Source organism: Cyprinodon tularosa, unplaced genomic scaffold (assembly GCF_016077235.1).
Source record: "Cyprinodon tularosa strain WSP-4 unplaced genomic scaffold, ASM1607723v1 ctg57, whole genome shotgun sequence".
Lineage (NCBI taxonomy): Eukaryota > Metazoa > Chordata > Actinopteri > Cyprinodontiformes > Cyprinodontidae > Cyprinodon > Cyprinodon tularosa.
Window position 1 is genome coordinate 1,290,087 of NW_024039307.1, and position 14,899 is coordinate 1,304,985.

Genomic DNA, 14,899 nt, shown 5'->3' on the forward strand with positions numbered 1-14,899 from the left:
AGTTGCAGCCCTACCAATTACATAAAAAGCAGTGTGATGCATTAATTGCAATAAAACCCCAAGAGACATCTGAGGCAAAAAGGCAAGAGCTAATATATGATATTATACCAAAATACATCTATAAGAGAGGATAAGCAACTCACTAATATACTATATGTCTAATTAGCTTTGGATTACATTGAGTGAAACAAAACAGAAACCACCCTCTGACTCATCTATTTGCAAAATGGTACTACTTAGTGATGTCAGCTCCAGGCCTGAGTGAAAAGAGCTGGCTGCGTTGTTAAATTAAATGTGACTGGTGGTATGGCCGGGTCACGAACTCTCTTCTCCTGAACAAAAACATTCTCGCTGCAGAGGATGGAAACACACAGCCACTTCTGGAGGATGATGGAAGACTCGGCTCAGCCTGGCTAAGTGATGAACAAGCAGAACCGTGTATTATCAGACCATAAGTAGAAGATCTCAAACCGCTAATATTACATGCATCGTAGCGCATGGAACCAAACTGTGAAGAAAGATGAATCTCCCTGCTTCATCTCATACAAAGAGATCGTATGCACGCTCGTATATTGCTTTCTATTGATTTAAAAACAATCAAACAAGCTCCTGGTTTTTTATTACAGCGTCGGCTATGATAGCTTGCAGCTTTGTTAGCTCTGATTCAAAGAAAGCCAACAGAGGTAAGATTTACGCTGACAACGCCGGTGCTCATCTCACCAAAAACACACGCTGAGCGGTTTGATGCAGAACAACTAACAAAAAATCTGGAGCTCCCTTTTTCTCCCCACACCTTCCTCTCTCAGTGACTGACACTGCCATCATCTGTTATTTATTTGTTTGTGTCAACACGACCATCGATCCGCCTGTGGTTTATCTTACCGCTCGTAGAGGGAAAAAAGGAGGCAGGGGGAGATATTAAATGGCCCTGACACCCTAGATACCGTTTGTAGAGGTGCTGGTGTGTACAAGAGCATCCCTGACATCATGGGCATTGTTTTTCTTAAGTGTGTGTGTATGTGTGGGAGACCCCAGGGTGGGCTTGTTATCTGTTGTAAGCTGAATGAGCTGTTCTAACGGATGGAGGGATGAAGGGGAGGGAGCCGTTATCGCCCACACTGGGTCTGAGTAACGCATTATATCTCCCCCCCATGTTTCTCCTTTACGGCATCCCTGGAAGTCATTTACAAGATGGTATGAATGAAAATATCCATCAGTCCTATTGTGTGATCGGGGAGCAACACAGGCAGCATAACAGACGGCGAGGAGTTAGGAAGGGAAAAAGGAAAAGGGAGCATGATAGAGAGGCGAGAGGGGGAGCAGGGCCGGAGAACAAAAGAGACTAATCTGAAGGAGCTGACATGTTTCGGAGGAGTCAAATCAGGGGAATTAGGGTTTAGTGTCCCCTCACCTTGCCGGCAAATTCATTTAGAGGAGCCAAATCTCTGTGTCTGCGCCCATGAGCACATCAACAGGCACAAAGAGGAGAGAGCGAGAATGAAAAAGATAGGAGGTGGCAGTGGAGGAGGGCGGTGGGGGACGGGGATCTACTTTAATCATTTACAGACAGCATGGCAGTCTATTCTTCCAACGTCACAAAGCACGTTTTGAATTAATTTTGGGCAGTAAAAGTCTACTTCCCTTCGGGGCTTTTCTCTGAAAGGCAAAACTATGAATTTCACAACTTAAGGCAAAAGTTAGCACCTTCAAATTTACTGTTTGAATGAAAAAGAGAAGGATTGGAGCTGGGGGAGATATTGTGAAGGGGGGAACATAGCTGAAGAGGGCCTTCTGGTTCCTCGACGGTCTTCGGGGATTGTTAAACATTCCTGCCATTTTGTGCTTTTGGAAGTGGGTCTCCTCGCTCAAGTGGAGAGGTGAAGAGGGGAGGAGGGGGTGTTTAGCTGTGCAGAGGGTGTATGTGGGGGATGGGCTTTTTTTAAAAAGACTGAAGTGCATGCTGGGTGTGTAGATGTAGCTTTCATGGTAGGAGGAGGGAGACCGCAGCAGGACCATAGCAGAGGAGTGCTCCAGTTCATTCAGCAGCAATAAGTTTAACATCCACATTGCCTCAGACCCTCACCAAAGCTCTAGACTTCAACAGGAATTCTTAATTTCCAGACTGCTTTAGAACCACATTTAAAGAAAAAAAACAAAGTTCAACACGAGCTTAGGGCATGAATGCCTACAGCAGGCTGATTTTAGACGTGAAAACCTGCAAAAAGGGAAGGAACAGCAATGGGGAGGAGAAAAGCAACGAACAAAGCAATGGCACACAGAAATTAGAAAACTAGAAATTAGAAAGGAGGGGGAAAGGCAAGCAACACACAAAAGATAGAAAATGAGAGAGAGAAAAGGGTTGGAAACCAAAAAGAGAGAAAAGAGAGCTGGGAAAACAAAGAGGGAGGCGACAAGTAAGGAGGAACAAGGATCAAAATAAGGGAAGAGAAGGAAGGACACAAGGATAGAGCTAAGGGCACAACATTGATGCTTAGTTCACAGCACACCACCATACTGATTAATAAGACCTTGGCTCACACACGCTGCCTCAGTCTTTAAAAGCTGTAACTCTTAGTTCATCCTACTGTTCTCCTAATCTAAAAACACTTCGACAAGTAGATTTGGTTTAAGAACAGATATGCTACTGTTTAATTTACTGCTGCGATTCAGCATCAGGGCGGGGAGGGGGGAGGTTCCTGATAACATCAGCCAGGCTTTTCCTTCTCCAACCTGAAAACAATGGGAGAGTCACCTTCTGAACACAGACGTATATCAAGAGCGTTTTGTAAACAGAGCAAGCGGAGAAGGAGGCGGGTGAATATTTTAGGATGAGAGACGGGCTTATTAAAATCAAAGGGAGTGTTTGTTTAAGCCATGCTAGCAGGTGGTGAGAGTTGGGCTGAAAGCAGGATGCACCTGCATTGTTAAAATCGGCGCTGGGCCTAAACTGACAAGCAGGCGTCTTCAGAACAACCACTCCTCTGCAATAACGATCCTACGAGTCCTCGGCACAAAATATGCAATAATGAACATAATGATAGTGTGAGGGTACCAGTGTTAAAAAGATAAAACAAAAAGTATAGAGGTGTTACAGCTGATTAACTGTATTCTCCAGCAGTTTAGCAACACCAGCTGTTCCCAGCAGGTTGGTGTTACATTTAGGCAAGGCCTGAAGGCAGCAAAGACACTCCTGCCTCGCTAATCTTTTGACCCTGCTTTGAACATCTATCTAGTGGTTACATTTTGCCCTTTCCTTTTTGCAAAATAGCTCAAGATCACCCAGATTAGATGCAAACGGTCTGATGGTGAAAACATTAAGGAGGAATAATAAGGGCTTTCTTCTTAACTAGACTGCTGGGTATCATTTGGTCAACAGTGACAGATTTTATTTTTAAACTGGTGCAAACTTTTTTCCAGCTATTCAAAGTGATGCAATACATTATATTGATCTATCCCATACATCTGAAAGATTTACAATCTGAAACCTGTCTAGAGCAGCAAAACATACATAGACTTCTTTAAAAAGAGTCCATATTGTTTCAGTGAAAACATTTTTTTCACAGCTTACATAGTTTAATCTAAATATGACTTTGGTTGAGGCTTTTTTAAGTAGCAAAATTAAAGCAATAATGGGCGTAACGAAGCTGAAGAACAAATAAAGACAAAGAAAGGTAAAAGTCACTGTTACAGCTGATTTAGCACAGACTCCAGCAGCTCGTTGTGTGAGGCCAACCAATGGCCGAGGCTGTCTGCTTGCTGCTTCCTGCTGGCTCGCTCCCAGCAGGGTGGTGTGTTACACACAGCGCGGGTCTGAAGGTGCAAAGGACACTTGATTCTTCCACAGCTTTCCTTCCTGTTTTCCCTTCCACCAGCCCAACAAGTCCTTCTTCTTCTCAGTGGAAAAGCAAAGGGAAATACATGGCAAGCGATACCATCAGCTCCCTACAATAGGAGCAGGTCAACAGCTGACTTAGCTCCTCGGGGGAAAACAGAGGCTCTTTGACAGTAACCCCCCCTCCATCGACCCCGCTCGTCTCCCTCTCGCCTAGCCCACACTTTCTCATTTAGCAGTCGGCAGGTGGTTGGATTTCACTAAAAAGCTCTTTTCTCAGAGTCTCCAGTGAGAGCAGAGAGAGGCTCTTTTAAAAATAGATCTGTTCAGTTAACGCCAGGCTACAGATTCACACTGCCATGTTTCAACAGGAAATGATTCCCAGGGCTTGTCCCTTATGTTTGCTCGACTAGAAGCAGCTCAGTGATTGACAGCTCGGCCTTTCCAGCTCAGGGGATGTGTTTTACTAATGTGCAGTGGCAGCAGTCCAACATTTAGGGAGTAACATTTTAGTGGCTTTTCACCATCTTTGGCCTCTTAAAGCAGAATGAATGTAACAGAGTAAATAATCCTGAAATGCTAGATCAAATATTATTTACAGGAATATAATTTAACATGAACAAGCTAAGATGCCACACTTGAGCAGATAAACATTCACATTTACCATCTCATTAAATTCAGAAATGCCACCTCATTTTAAAATTCATAAACGTCAACTTCAGTTAAAATACAAACATTAAAAATTAAATATAAATAAGACTGATAACGGTAAAACAGAGGCTTATTCTTTAAGACTTTAGACAAACAACTATCACAATAACTGCAATTATCAATGCAGATAATGCTTAAACCATCCCCTTGATGAAGCATAGCAGTGGCAGCATTATGCAGAAGGGATACTGTTCACCAAGAATGATGGAGCCCAATACAGAATATATTTTAAAACAAAAGAAAAAAAAATACTGAGAGGGGAGATGAAAGGTTTCACTCTGGGGCGGAGGTCAACCTTCTGACACCTCTGCAAACCTTTTTTATAGCCCTGCCTGATGTAATGGAAACATGCAATAAGCGACAGTGTTGGTGACAATATGACTTTCCTTAAAAAAGCAAATACATTATTGCCTTTTTGAAGTACTTCTGCTTTGGTTTCATTGCAAACATGAACCCAAGACAGAAAGTAGTCCTTCCAACTGCTGGGAAATTATTTCTGTTCATAAAATGGATTTATGGCTAAATCTGCTGCTACAATAATAAAACAACTTTTAGGTTCTGAAGTGACCTTAGAACATGTCTTTAGCAAACAGAAAAGGTAGCCCTACAAACTACTGATTAAGAGTCTACATAAAAATGTATGTCATTCTCGTCAGTTCTTTTAGAAAATAAGAAAAACAAATATTTGTTTTCATTCCACAGTTTTCAACAAAATATGTTATAGTCTGGGAATGCAAGGTGAAAAATCACGCAAGAGGTAGGCGTTAAATGCAACATGAAGTAGATCTGAAATGAAAAACTGGTGCTGTGGTAATGGCTGAAAATGAGACGTTTGTTTGACTACAGCCAGTTGGGTTGGAAGTTACAGGAAATCTGGATGATAACTGGATTTTGGCCTTCATGAATGTGTTTGTGTGTCAGCTATGTTAATGCTGTGCAGCATGCTTCAAATTCATGCTACATATACAAGTGCTGTCTGTGACAGAGTAGAGAAGGCTGCAGAAAGCAGCACTAGCCGTCCTCATCAAGAATTCCCTCTGAGCTCAGACGCTGAGGGACTTTTTTTAAGCCTGTAATTTTTCTTTGTATACTGCAATATACTCAAACAAACCATTACCGCCTTACGTCTAAATTACCTAGCTGTGGAGGTAACCAGGTTGTGGGACACACACTAGGTGGAAGAGTAAAGGGAGCGTGTTAACTCTGAGAGGAGGAGGCTCCATTTGATGTTGCTACAGTGAATAAGGGAGGAAGCAAGGAAGGAAGGAAGGAAGGAAGGAGGCATGGTATGGTAGCCAGCCATCAACCACAGTCAGAGTCCTCCTGCAGTGGAGGAAAAAAACAATCACTAACAGGTGTGTTTAGTGTTTTCAATGAGCAACAGTGTAGAGGCTGGTTTGCATAAGTTCTATTTATCAGAGTACTTTGCATTCATGTGTATAGATAAGTTTAGTGAGTCTCCTATTGATCTCCTCCTGGCAATGTGTATACCCTCGTAGGAGAAGGTCTACAATATGGAGTGGAGGGGGTTGGGGGTCGACAGAAGGAGAGAACAGGCTTAACAGGGTCTAGCTGAGCCTGGAGAAGTGTTGAAAGCTCAGCCACGGGGCCCACATCGATCTGGCATGTCTGCTTGCCCCCCGCATCAGACTGCAAGTGGACTATGCAAACGGCCTGGGACACAGTGCCCCGGCCACCATCGCAGATACACTCCTACGTGCTTTTTAGACAGCCGCTGCAGGCCCACCTCCTGGCTGCTAGCACTTCCCTTTGCACAGAGTCCCCATCCAATCGATGCATGCTAAGCTGCCTGAAGCCATCTTCAAGGGATAGAAGAGGCTAAGCAGAGAGTCTGGAGTGTGGTTGGAGAATAGGAGGGTTCAGAACTAGATTACCAGTTGTTTTGTATGTGATTGCACAGGTCTGCTTGCTCCTAAAGCTCCATGCGACGAAAATGATCAGGACCACGACTGAAGCAAATTTAGTCCTGCTTTGGTGACTGTTCTCCGTCACAGTCCTGGCCTCCTTACATCCAGGGCGGTGCAAATCCCCCTCTGAGGGTGGTCAGTTTTACATATTGTATCTCACTAGACTGGTATAAAGGGATTTAACATTTAGTAAAGCATAATCCATTGCAGGCTTTGTGCCTGCCTAAGCTGCACGAATCAAATCTGATGGCAAGAATACTTCTACCAACGACTAACTGGGAGGAGGGAAACAGACACGTATGGTGTATCACCCCAACAATGAGGAGACAGCAGGAAATCTGCTGAGGAGGTGGAGGAGTGTCCATTATGACACTGGCAGGAATTTTACAAATGAGCATATGAGGCTGTAGAACCGAGCTGAGAGCCGTTCTTCATATAAACCAACCTAAATACCCTCGTTGTCATGGTGGGAGTGGGTTGTGACATTTCAGCCCCTTTAAAACTGTCAATCTAACCGGAGGAAAGAGACAGGAAACATAAATATTCCCCACACTGGCTCTGCTGTGCTCTCGGATGTGGAAATATAAATATTGGATAGGGCTGGAGCGCTGAGACGGTTGACTGTGTTTATATGCCTTTTGAATGTTTCATCGATGTAATCGTCTGTTTACATTATTCCTCCTCCTTTTTACTTTGGTCTCTAGAACGCATCACATTTTCACAGACTGGCTGCACCTCTAACTGTAACCTTAGGTGTCAGGGTAGGAAGGGCGACAAAACTGGCGATTCGATTTACAACGTGAATAAAAGCGTGACACCATTTCAGGAGTATCACACACAAGCACAATCGCTGCATTGAATCAGATATTTATTGAAGCTTTTATGGTGCAAAAACAAAACGAACCGACGACAAAAGTTTAAAAAAAATCTCAACCCATCTCAGAAGAAGGAAACCTGGGATTCAAACCCAGGACCATGATGTTGCCTGCGAGGCAGAGCAGCCAACTGCACCACAATCTCAACCGCTTTTAGGGATTTCCAACATCGGTTAGATCTAATTAATGACATGATGAATTTCAATTCATATAAGATGAATGCTTTTTATCTAGGTTTGATAAACTTTCCAATGCTTAATCATTAGCGGAAAACTGGAAGACTTTCAGCGTGATGGTATCGATGGTGACTGGCGAACTTAAAGAAAATCTCTACGGTGTCGAAGTCGCTACAAAGGGACGTCATCATCAAAGTTAGGTCTTTGCTTTCAAACAGCAGTAAAACATTAATAAATAAACAAATTTCATTATAGTTAGTTAGAGGTAACAAACAATAGGATACCTTCCTGTGCTTACTGGTGAATATGTTTAATTTCTCACCGTTTTATGTCTTAATGAACAGAAGTAAACTGTTAAAGCAACATGTTACAAATAGATGGATACTTCCTTTAGAGAAAAGGTAATTTGAATGATGTTAAAAGTATTACATTCAAAAAATGCCCCCGACTATCATAATATCATAAAGGAAACCACAGGAAGTATGTTTTCCGTTGTGCATTAATTAAGGTGCTTGAAGGATGCCACCTGAAAGGTTTAACTTTTCCCATTTGAACACTTTTTCCATCTGAGCTTTCCCCTCACTGCCAGACCTTTCACCAGCTCCTATATTTGCCTCAAGATGTAACAGCAGCGATGGAGTCATAAGGTGCATAGCTCTGAGCAGCAGGAGAGCAGAAATCAGCAGAACACATTTGTAACTGTGATGCCAGTAGTTCAGAAACACTACATTTCTAGCTCTAGATGAGCTTGGTTCCATTTCATCCCCTCTCAGCTCATTCGACAGAGACACTGAAGGGGCGGCTCAAAAATCTCTCCAGGAAACTGGAGAAGCCTTTGGCCCCAGAAACGGTGGTAGACTTTCAGTGAGTCGGATGGTGTTAGGAAGAAATCGTTATTGCGGCTGTCGTCACAATCACATCATCTAGTGAAGCACCACTTTGCTTTATTGACTGGGCTCAAGACAAAGCTCAGAGCGGGTCACAGATTGATTGCATGATGCATCGGCCTTTAGCCGGAGGGAGGCTTTCTGCTGTTGGAGAGTTGATTCTTTGAAGAATCTGCAATCTCTGCGCAGCTCATTGCTACTGAGATGACTGCTTCTTTAAGGGAAATCAATTATTGATCAATCAGGTTTTGTTTCCTCTTGTTCCCCGAAGATAGTTTCATCAAGATGCATTTTACTGTGAAAGTTCTTAAAAATACACATAGAGGGAGGACCAAAAGGAGAGAAGGTAGGAAAGAAAGGATGAGCCAAAAATAAGCAGGAAACAACATAAAGATAGAAAATAAGAACAGAAAGAAGATCAGCGGGACATAAGGAAGAGAGAGCAAAGAAAAAAAGGTAGGAAAGAAGGGGAGAGAGGAAGACAACACACAAGGAGGCATGTTAAGGTAAGTAGGGATGAAGAGTAAATAAGGAAAATGCAGGAGAAGGTAAAAATGGTAGCATACAAGGGAGCCAAGAAAGGCAAGAACGAGACGAGATCAAATTAAAGACAATTAACGAAGGACAGAAAACTGACACAAAGAAGGATAACATGGTAAGACACCCTGAAGCAGAAATGATGAAAGTATACCTTGAAGGAAGGACACAAGATTAACACATGGGTATAAGGAAACACCAATGTTTGCACATCATCTTATTGTCTTTTTACTCAAATAGACGTAAAAAAACACCTGGAATGAATTCCAGACTTTTCTATACTGTCTAACAATATATAATTTATATGAAAAACAAAGCTGGGAGCGAATCAGAGCACCTGTTTGACTTTTGAAGATGAGACACATTAGTTCAGTTGAACCCAGCGTGGGTGAAAGCACACATTAACACACCAGGATGATGCTGGAGCAGAACTCACCTCCGGGTCTGTAAACAACATCGTCTTCTGTAATGAAAGATGTAATCTCTCCGTTTTCTGTGCGCTCGTAGCGGGACTTCTTCTTGGGCATCTTCTTTTTGCCCTTCTTGCCGGCCTCCTCGGCCGTGCCGCTGCCTCCACCGGTGCTGCCGTTGTCATTGTCCTCGTCTTCGCTGTGCTCGCTTTCTGCATAGTTCTTGGCGCCGCCCTCTAGCGTGCAGCTGCGGCGCGGCCTGGAGCTCTCGCTTTCGCCTCGGTCTCCGTCCTGCCGTCGAGATTTCCCGGCCTCTCTTTTGTCCCGATCCCTGTCTCTGTCCCGCTCTTTCTCTCGTTCCTTCTCTTTGTCGGCCGTCATGATCCGCCACGTGCCTTCCTCAGTCCTCTCACGGCTGGGCCTCCGTGAAAGGTAAACTGTGAGCCTGGGCTTCAGAATTCTGAATTTACCAGTCAAATCCAGGGAAAATTTGGCCACACCAACAACCCCAGTGTTTCACGAAACCTGTGGACAAAAAAAAAACATTTCAGAAAGTTGCCACTATACATCTATTATCTGCTGCATGCACTATTTGCATCTTTTGTGATGAAACAAAAACAACCTCAGGAACCAACGTTGGCTATTCATCATTGAAATAACCTCTTTAAAAACATTATTCACTCAAAAAAAAAAAAAAAACAGCTTAAAAGAAAAGAAATCTTTATTGTTTTGTTTAAATTTCCTCTTCATTAAAGACACAAAAGCAGCTGTATTACAGACAAAGTAAAACTAGTAAAATCTGAAAACCTGAAATGAATTCATTAGCTGTTCTGAAGCCCATCCTGAAGGAGCTTAAACACGACCAAGCTAAACATTTCAAGTCTTTAACTTGAAATTGTTGGTGTTCTGTCTAATAATCAGTAATTATCAAGTGGAAGGGTTAGGTAAAATCAGAATCTTAAAGGTGCGGTGTGCATTTATATGCAGACTCCCCCTCTGCTCTGGGTTAGGGTTGCCACAAATATTGCCCACACTGGGACAAATAAAAGCTACTGAACTGCTAAGAGGTGTCTAATAGGAATTCTTCCATAACCGCTGTCCCTGTCAAGGAAAGGTATCCCCACACCATGGTACTGCCTCCACAACGTGTTCAACATGATAAGCTTTCTTAGTTTTGCTTATCACAACTGTTTTTATCAGATTTGAGCATCTTCTTCTGCATATTTGTTGCATTTCCTGCATAGCATGTGGCAAACTTTAAGGCAGCACTCGCTATTATCCTCTTTCAAACTGGGTGTAAAGGTCAGATATTGTAGATTCTCAGACATTAGAGGCTTTTTAGTAAATTTCCATTTATATTTTAACCAGTTCATGATGTTGCTTGTTCGCTAAAAGACAAACTAATCACTCTTCAAGCTGAGATCTGATTTCTTTAAAATATAAATATAATCTCTGACGAAGAGGCTCTGTGAACTGGTTGCCTATGCCGGCCTCTGAGTGAACATAAAACTGCATTTTCTGCTCAAATTAGCTCAAACAAGTTGATTAATTACAGTTATCGCTTTATTTCTTCCTACACTATATTTAAGCTGTGTTTATTACATTCACAGCCATATTCCGATACAATGCAAGCCTGTGTGATGAACATTTGCCCATCGGAAGCAGAATTATGATCAATTTATGTTTCTGATATGGCCATTTTCATTTGTACTTCCTTCAAGGCTGATGTGTTTTACTAGCCGCCATGTCTGTCTTCCTGTCTGACTTGTGACCTTCCCATCAAATTGCTGAGTATATCTGATCAAACTAGAGCTATTGCAGTTAGAGTCCAGTCTCAGGTGCTTCAACATATTGTAATTACTATGGATGAAATGCCACCTGATTTTCTGTCGGGTTGGATGCTGAAACAGATGCGGATTGATTTGGCCTTAATGTTCTGTAAACACCTCTCTTGGCTTCACAAAGAAAATCTGTGTTCATATCGAGTTTAAATCAAATGAAGGCTTCCGTTTACCAATCAGCAAACGAGCTAAGTTCACCCCATGCTTTCTTTTTCCCCCTCAAGATTTTTATTTGCAAAAAGATTTTTATTTCTTCCATTGTGCAATTATGGACCAAGTTGCTCTATTAGATAATACACTAAGAGATGACATAAAGGTTTGTAACGTTAGATATATAACCAAACATAATCAGATGTCACATGATGAGCCTTTTTTCCAGCAGTAGAAGTCTAGTTTCCACATATGAAGCTCTGTTCTCAATGAGCAGGTTAACAGACTAGTGTCTTTGCAGCCCACTAGTGAGGTTTCTGCCCATCCGTGTGTGCACACTCTGGCTCAGAGACTGATTCCCAGCCCAACCCAATCCACTGCCCTAGCTGACAGCCTCTGCTGTGATAATGTGAAGTGACAGCTCTGGAGGGAAGAATACAGCAATCCGCTGGGCGAGGGAGGGGAGGGGAAAGAGCCAGAGTCAGTCATTTGCCATGCTTAATTCGCTGCCACTTACAGCTATCTTCACCAAGCCATCACTTTTTTAATAAACCCCTCCACAAACACTGAAGCAGGCAAAGCAGAACTAGAGGCACTTCACCGATCCTACACACACCACCTACAAAGAAGGCGACTCATTTACTGTGAGCGCTCATCTCCACCCCCACGGCAACAATTTAGCTAGAAATGGTTATTGTCGGCCCTGGAGGGCTAAGACCAGGCAGTCTGCAGCGGTGTTACCATGGTCATGGTGGCAAGAGAGAGGCTGGAAAACAGAGGGGGACTGAGCCAGGTAGAGCGACTCTTCAAGAGAGGAAGCGTTTATTTGAAGAGCCATAAGGACGGTAAGGTGAGGAAAGGAAAAAAATGCTTCTGGCTCCAACTATCACAGAATGATAGAAACTGAAGCCATTCTGACAAAGGCAGTGCTTAGCAGCGGGGGCTGTCATCTCGTGAGCAGACACCAACTGACAGGGCAGCTGCTCTTGTCGTCGCTTTCAACACAAACACAGAGTCTGATTAAACCGCAGCCTCGTCACAGCCCCATTAATCACCTAATGATGAGTTACCAGGCGACCACTGGGCTGCTGGCAAACACACACACATTAGAGGGAAGATTAAAAGGCTCCGGAGCTTTCTGATGGTGGAAGGATACACAGCCACAACTGAGGCATACCTCAAACAGAGAGTGTGAAGAGACACAGTGGCCTCCTGCTTAAACCGATGTCCAGCACTAACTTCACTATCAGCTGCTATTTCTGAAGCAAAACGCTAAATATTAGCTTCCCTTTAGAGGTTAATCAACCTTTTAACCCAAAACCTGCTAAATCAATCTTCTTTTTCGTAAGCATCAAATCCAGTCAGTGCATTTCATCTGGAAGTCACTTTGCCAAATGTAAGCATGTCTGAATTTAGTTTAGTGCTTAGTCATTAGAATTACCACTGTTGGCCATGGAGGACTCACCAGTAACTGCATGTTTCCAAAATGAACTTGGGTGATTTGTTGAAATGCAAATCCGCAAAGTGGAAGTAAACAGTCAACTGTTGTTACTCGTTTCTTTTTTAAAAGCATCACAGTAAATCTGTGGTTAGGGTCTGGGGAATAATCTATTGACTTACTCAAATTCTGAGCTCAACTTTAGAACAAAAGTAAGTTAAAGTGTTAAAACATTAAATGTATAAAAAACAAAACATCTGAACAATAAAAGGAGCTGTAGAAGCAGCATTTAGTCCAATATAAGGAATCAGGTAACTTATTGCAAACTACAAACAAATATTTTCACAAGATATTCTAGGACTGCTGAAGATTTCTAGAAATGACGTGAATATGATATCAGTGTAAATTAGTCCTTGCTTTAAGCAATCCCTCAGACCTAAGGGAAACTGGAATTTATGCCAGTGGAAAAGATCTACAGCAGTGAGGCTGTATCAAACACATCAATCAGACACCTGGACAGAGTTAGCTCAGTTACAACAATGTGCTACTGTTGGCTTTATGCATCTTTTTAAGCTTTGCACACGTTTGTGTATTAGGGATATTGTGTGACTGGATGTAAACACACTAACGATTAGCTTGCTAGGCTAACAACACTCTTCGGTGGGGAAAGTTGAAACGGAAAGAAGAATGATAAAAGTTAGTTGTTTAAAAATTAAGTCAAAGGAAAGGGCTGAGGTTAACTTTATGACGTGAGGACATTTCTGCAGCTGATTCAGGCTGCAGGAGGGTGAGTGAGAGCAAGTCTTTCAGCAGACAGCTAAGGCTCAACAGAGTCCATTGTGCTGGCTCTGTATTTTAAATATTCTATGAAATCTTAACCTCTATCAAAATGTCTGCAACCCTATTCTCTAAAATACAAACAGAAACTGTAATTTACAGTTATGAAAAACATATTCAGAGACCAGAAATCCACCTACAAGCCCTATCGGTGGCTCCTTATTAGCATTTTACACGGATCAGCTGTTCCACTCAGGCTTTGGCTCTGCCCACATCTACCAGTGAGTATAGAAACTGTGAGAAAGGCAAAGACCTTTGCTGCAGCACGTGATAGCTGGGCTCAGATCCTGAAGGCTGCCAGAATCTGTGTATAAGCTGAGCACCTCTATGCTTCTCTAATCAGTAACATAAGCCTCTCCCAATGAAATCTACAAGGACTCTAAACTGTTGCGAATGGAGGGGCTGACCGGCTCTCCTTTGATGCAAGCCGCTGCAAGGATCTTTACAATCTAGGTGTGATTAGTTTGCATCTGGATACGCTCAATGCAGCTGCTCTGCTTCAATTATTCCACCAAAGTGCATAAACTTGTCTCTACGAACCCTAAAGTGGTAAAAGATTTCTAATGAAAGAGCAAAGTTTTATTGCCTTTGGTCATTTTATGCAAGCTAAGGAAGATGAACAAGCTGAGAAATGTAGAAGTAGTCGGTACCAACAGGACAAATAGAGAGAAGGAAGTGAGACACAAAGAGAAGAAAGATTTTTTTTTCTTTGGTACTGCAGTTTAAAAAACCCACAGTGCTCAGAGGAGAGCTGTGTTGGCCGATGAACAACATTGTGAGGGGGGCAGGTGAGGCCAGGAGCTATTACACATCAATCACCTGGCCAGGACCCATTGAAAGATACCGGCTGTCTTAATGGAAAAGCAAAGGAGGGGGAAGTGGCTGAAGAGGGGTTGAGGAGGTCCCAGCTAACGACACCTAATCCACCATTTACATTACAGCAATGAAGTCGAGGGCTAACAGCCAGCGGGGGGCCACTGCTGAAATACATTTTTCTTTCGCTTGTCTTTTACAATGGAGACCTCTGGCCGGAAAAACCACAAGGTTTGTGGTTCTATTAACACATCATCCCCCACCAACGGCCACACGGAGGGTTTCTGCTACTAAACGCAGCTCTTTCTCTCCTTCCAACTCACAAAAAAGAACATTTTATTCAACCCACTCAGTCCTAGGTTTAGCTAAACCCATGATTCGCCAAAGAATACCCAATCAAATCACAGAGTCTCCCTTAACTATTGAAGCAGGCTGATAAAGCAGCAGGGTTAATGTTTTATTAT

The 14,899-nt window shown here is 42.7% G+C and overlaps 1 protein-coding gene across 4 annotated transcripts in view; it reads right to left on the reverse strand.

Annotated features, from left to right (window-relative positions):
• rerea (arginine-glutamic acid dipeptide (RE) repeats a) overlaps nucleotides 1-14,899 on the reverse strand; it is a 167,964-nt gene that overhangs the window by 78,398 nt on the left and 74,667 nt on the right. For all 4 annotated transcript variants that reach the window (XM_038305947.1, XM_038305948.1, XM_038305949.1 and 1 more), the window contains exon 2: nucleotides 9,383-9,881. In XM_038305947.1, the coding sequence (XP_038161875.1) occupies nucleotides 9,383-9,737 (355 nt within the window). In that variant the 5' untranslated portion in view covers nucleotides 9,738-9,881. The remainder of the gene's footprint in view (nucleotides 1-9,382; nucleotides 9,882-14,899) is intronic.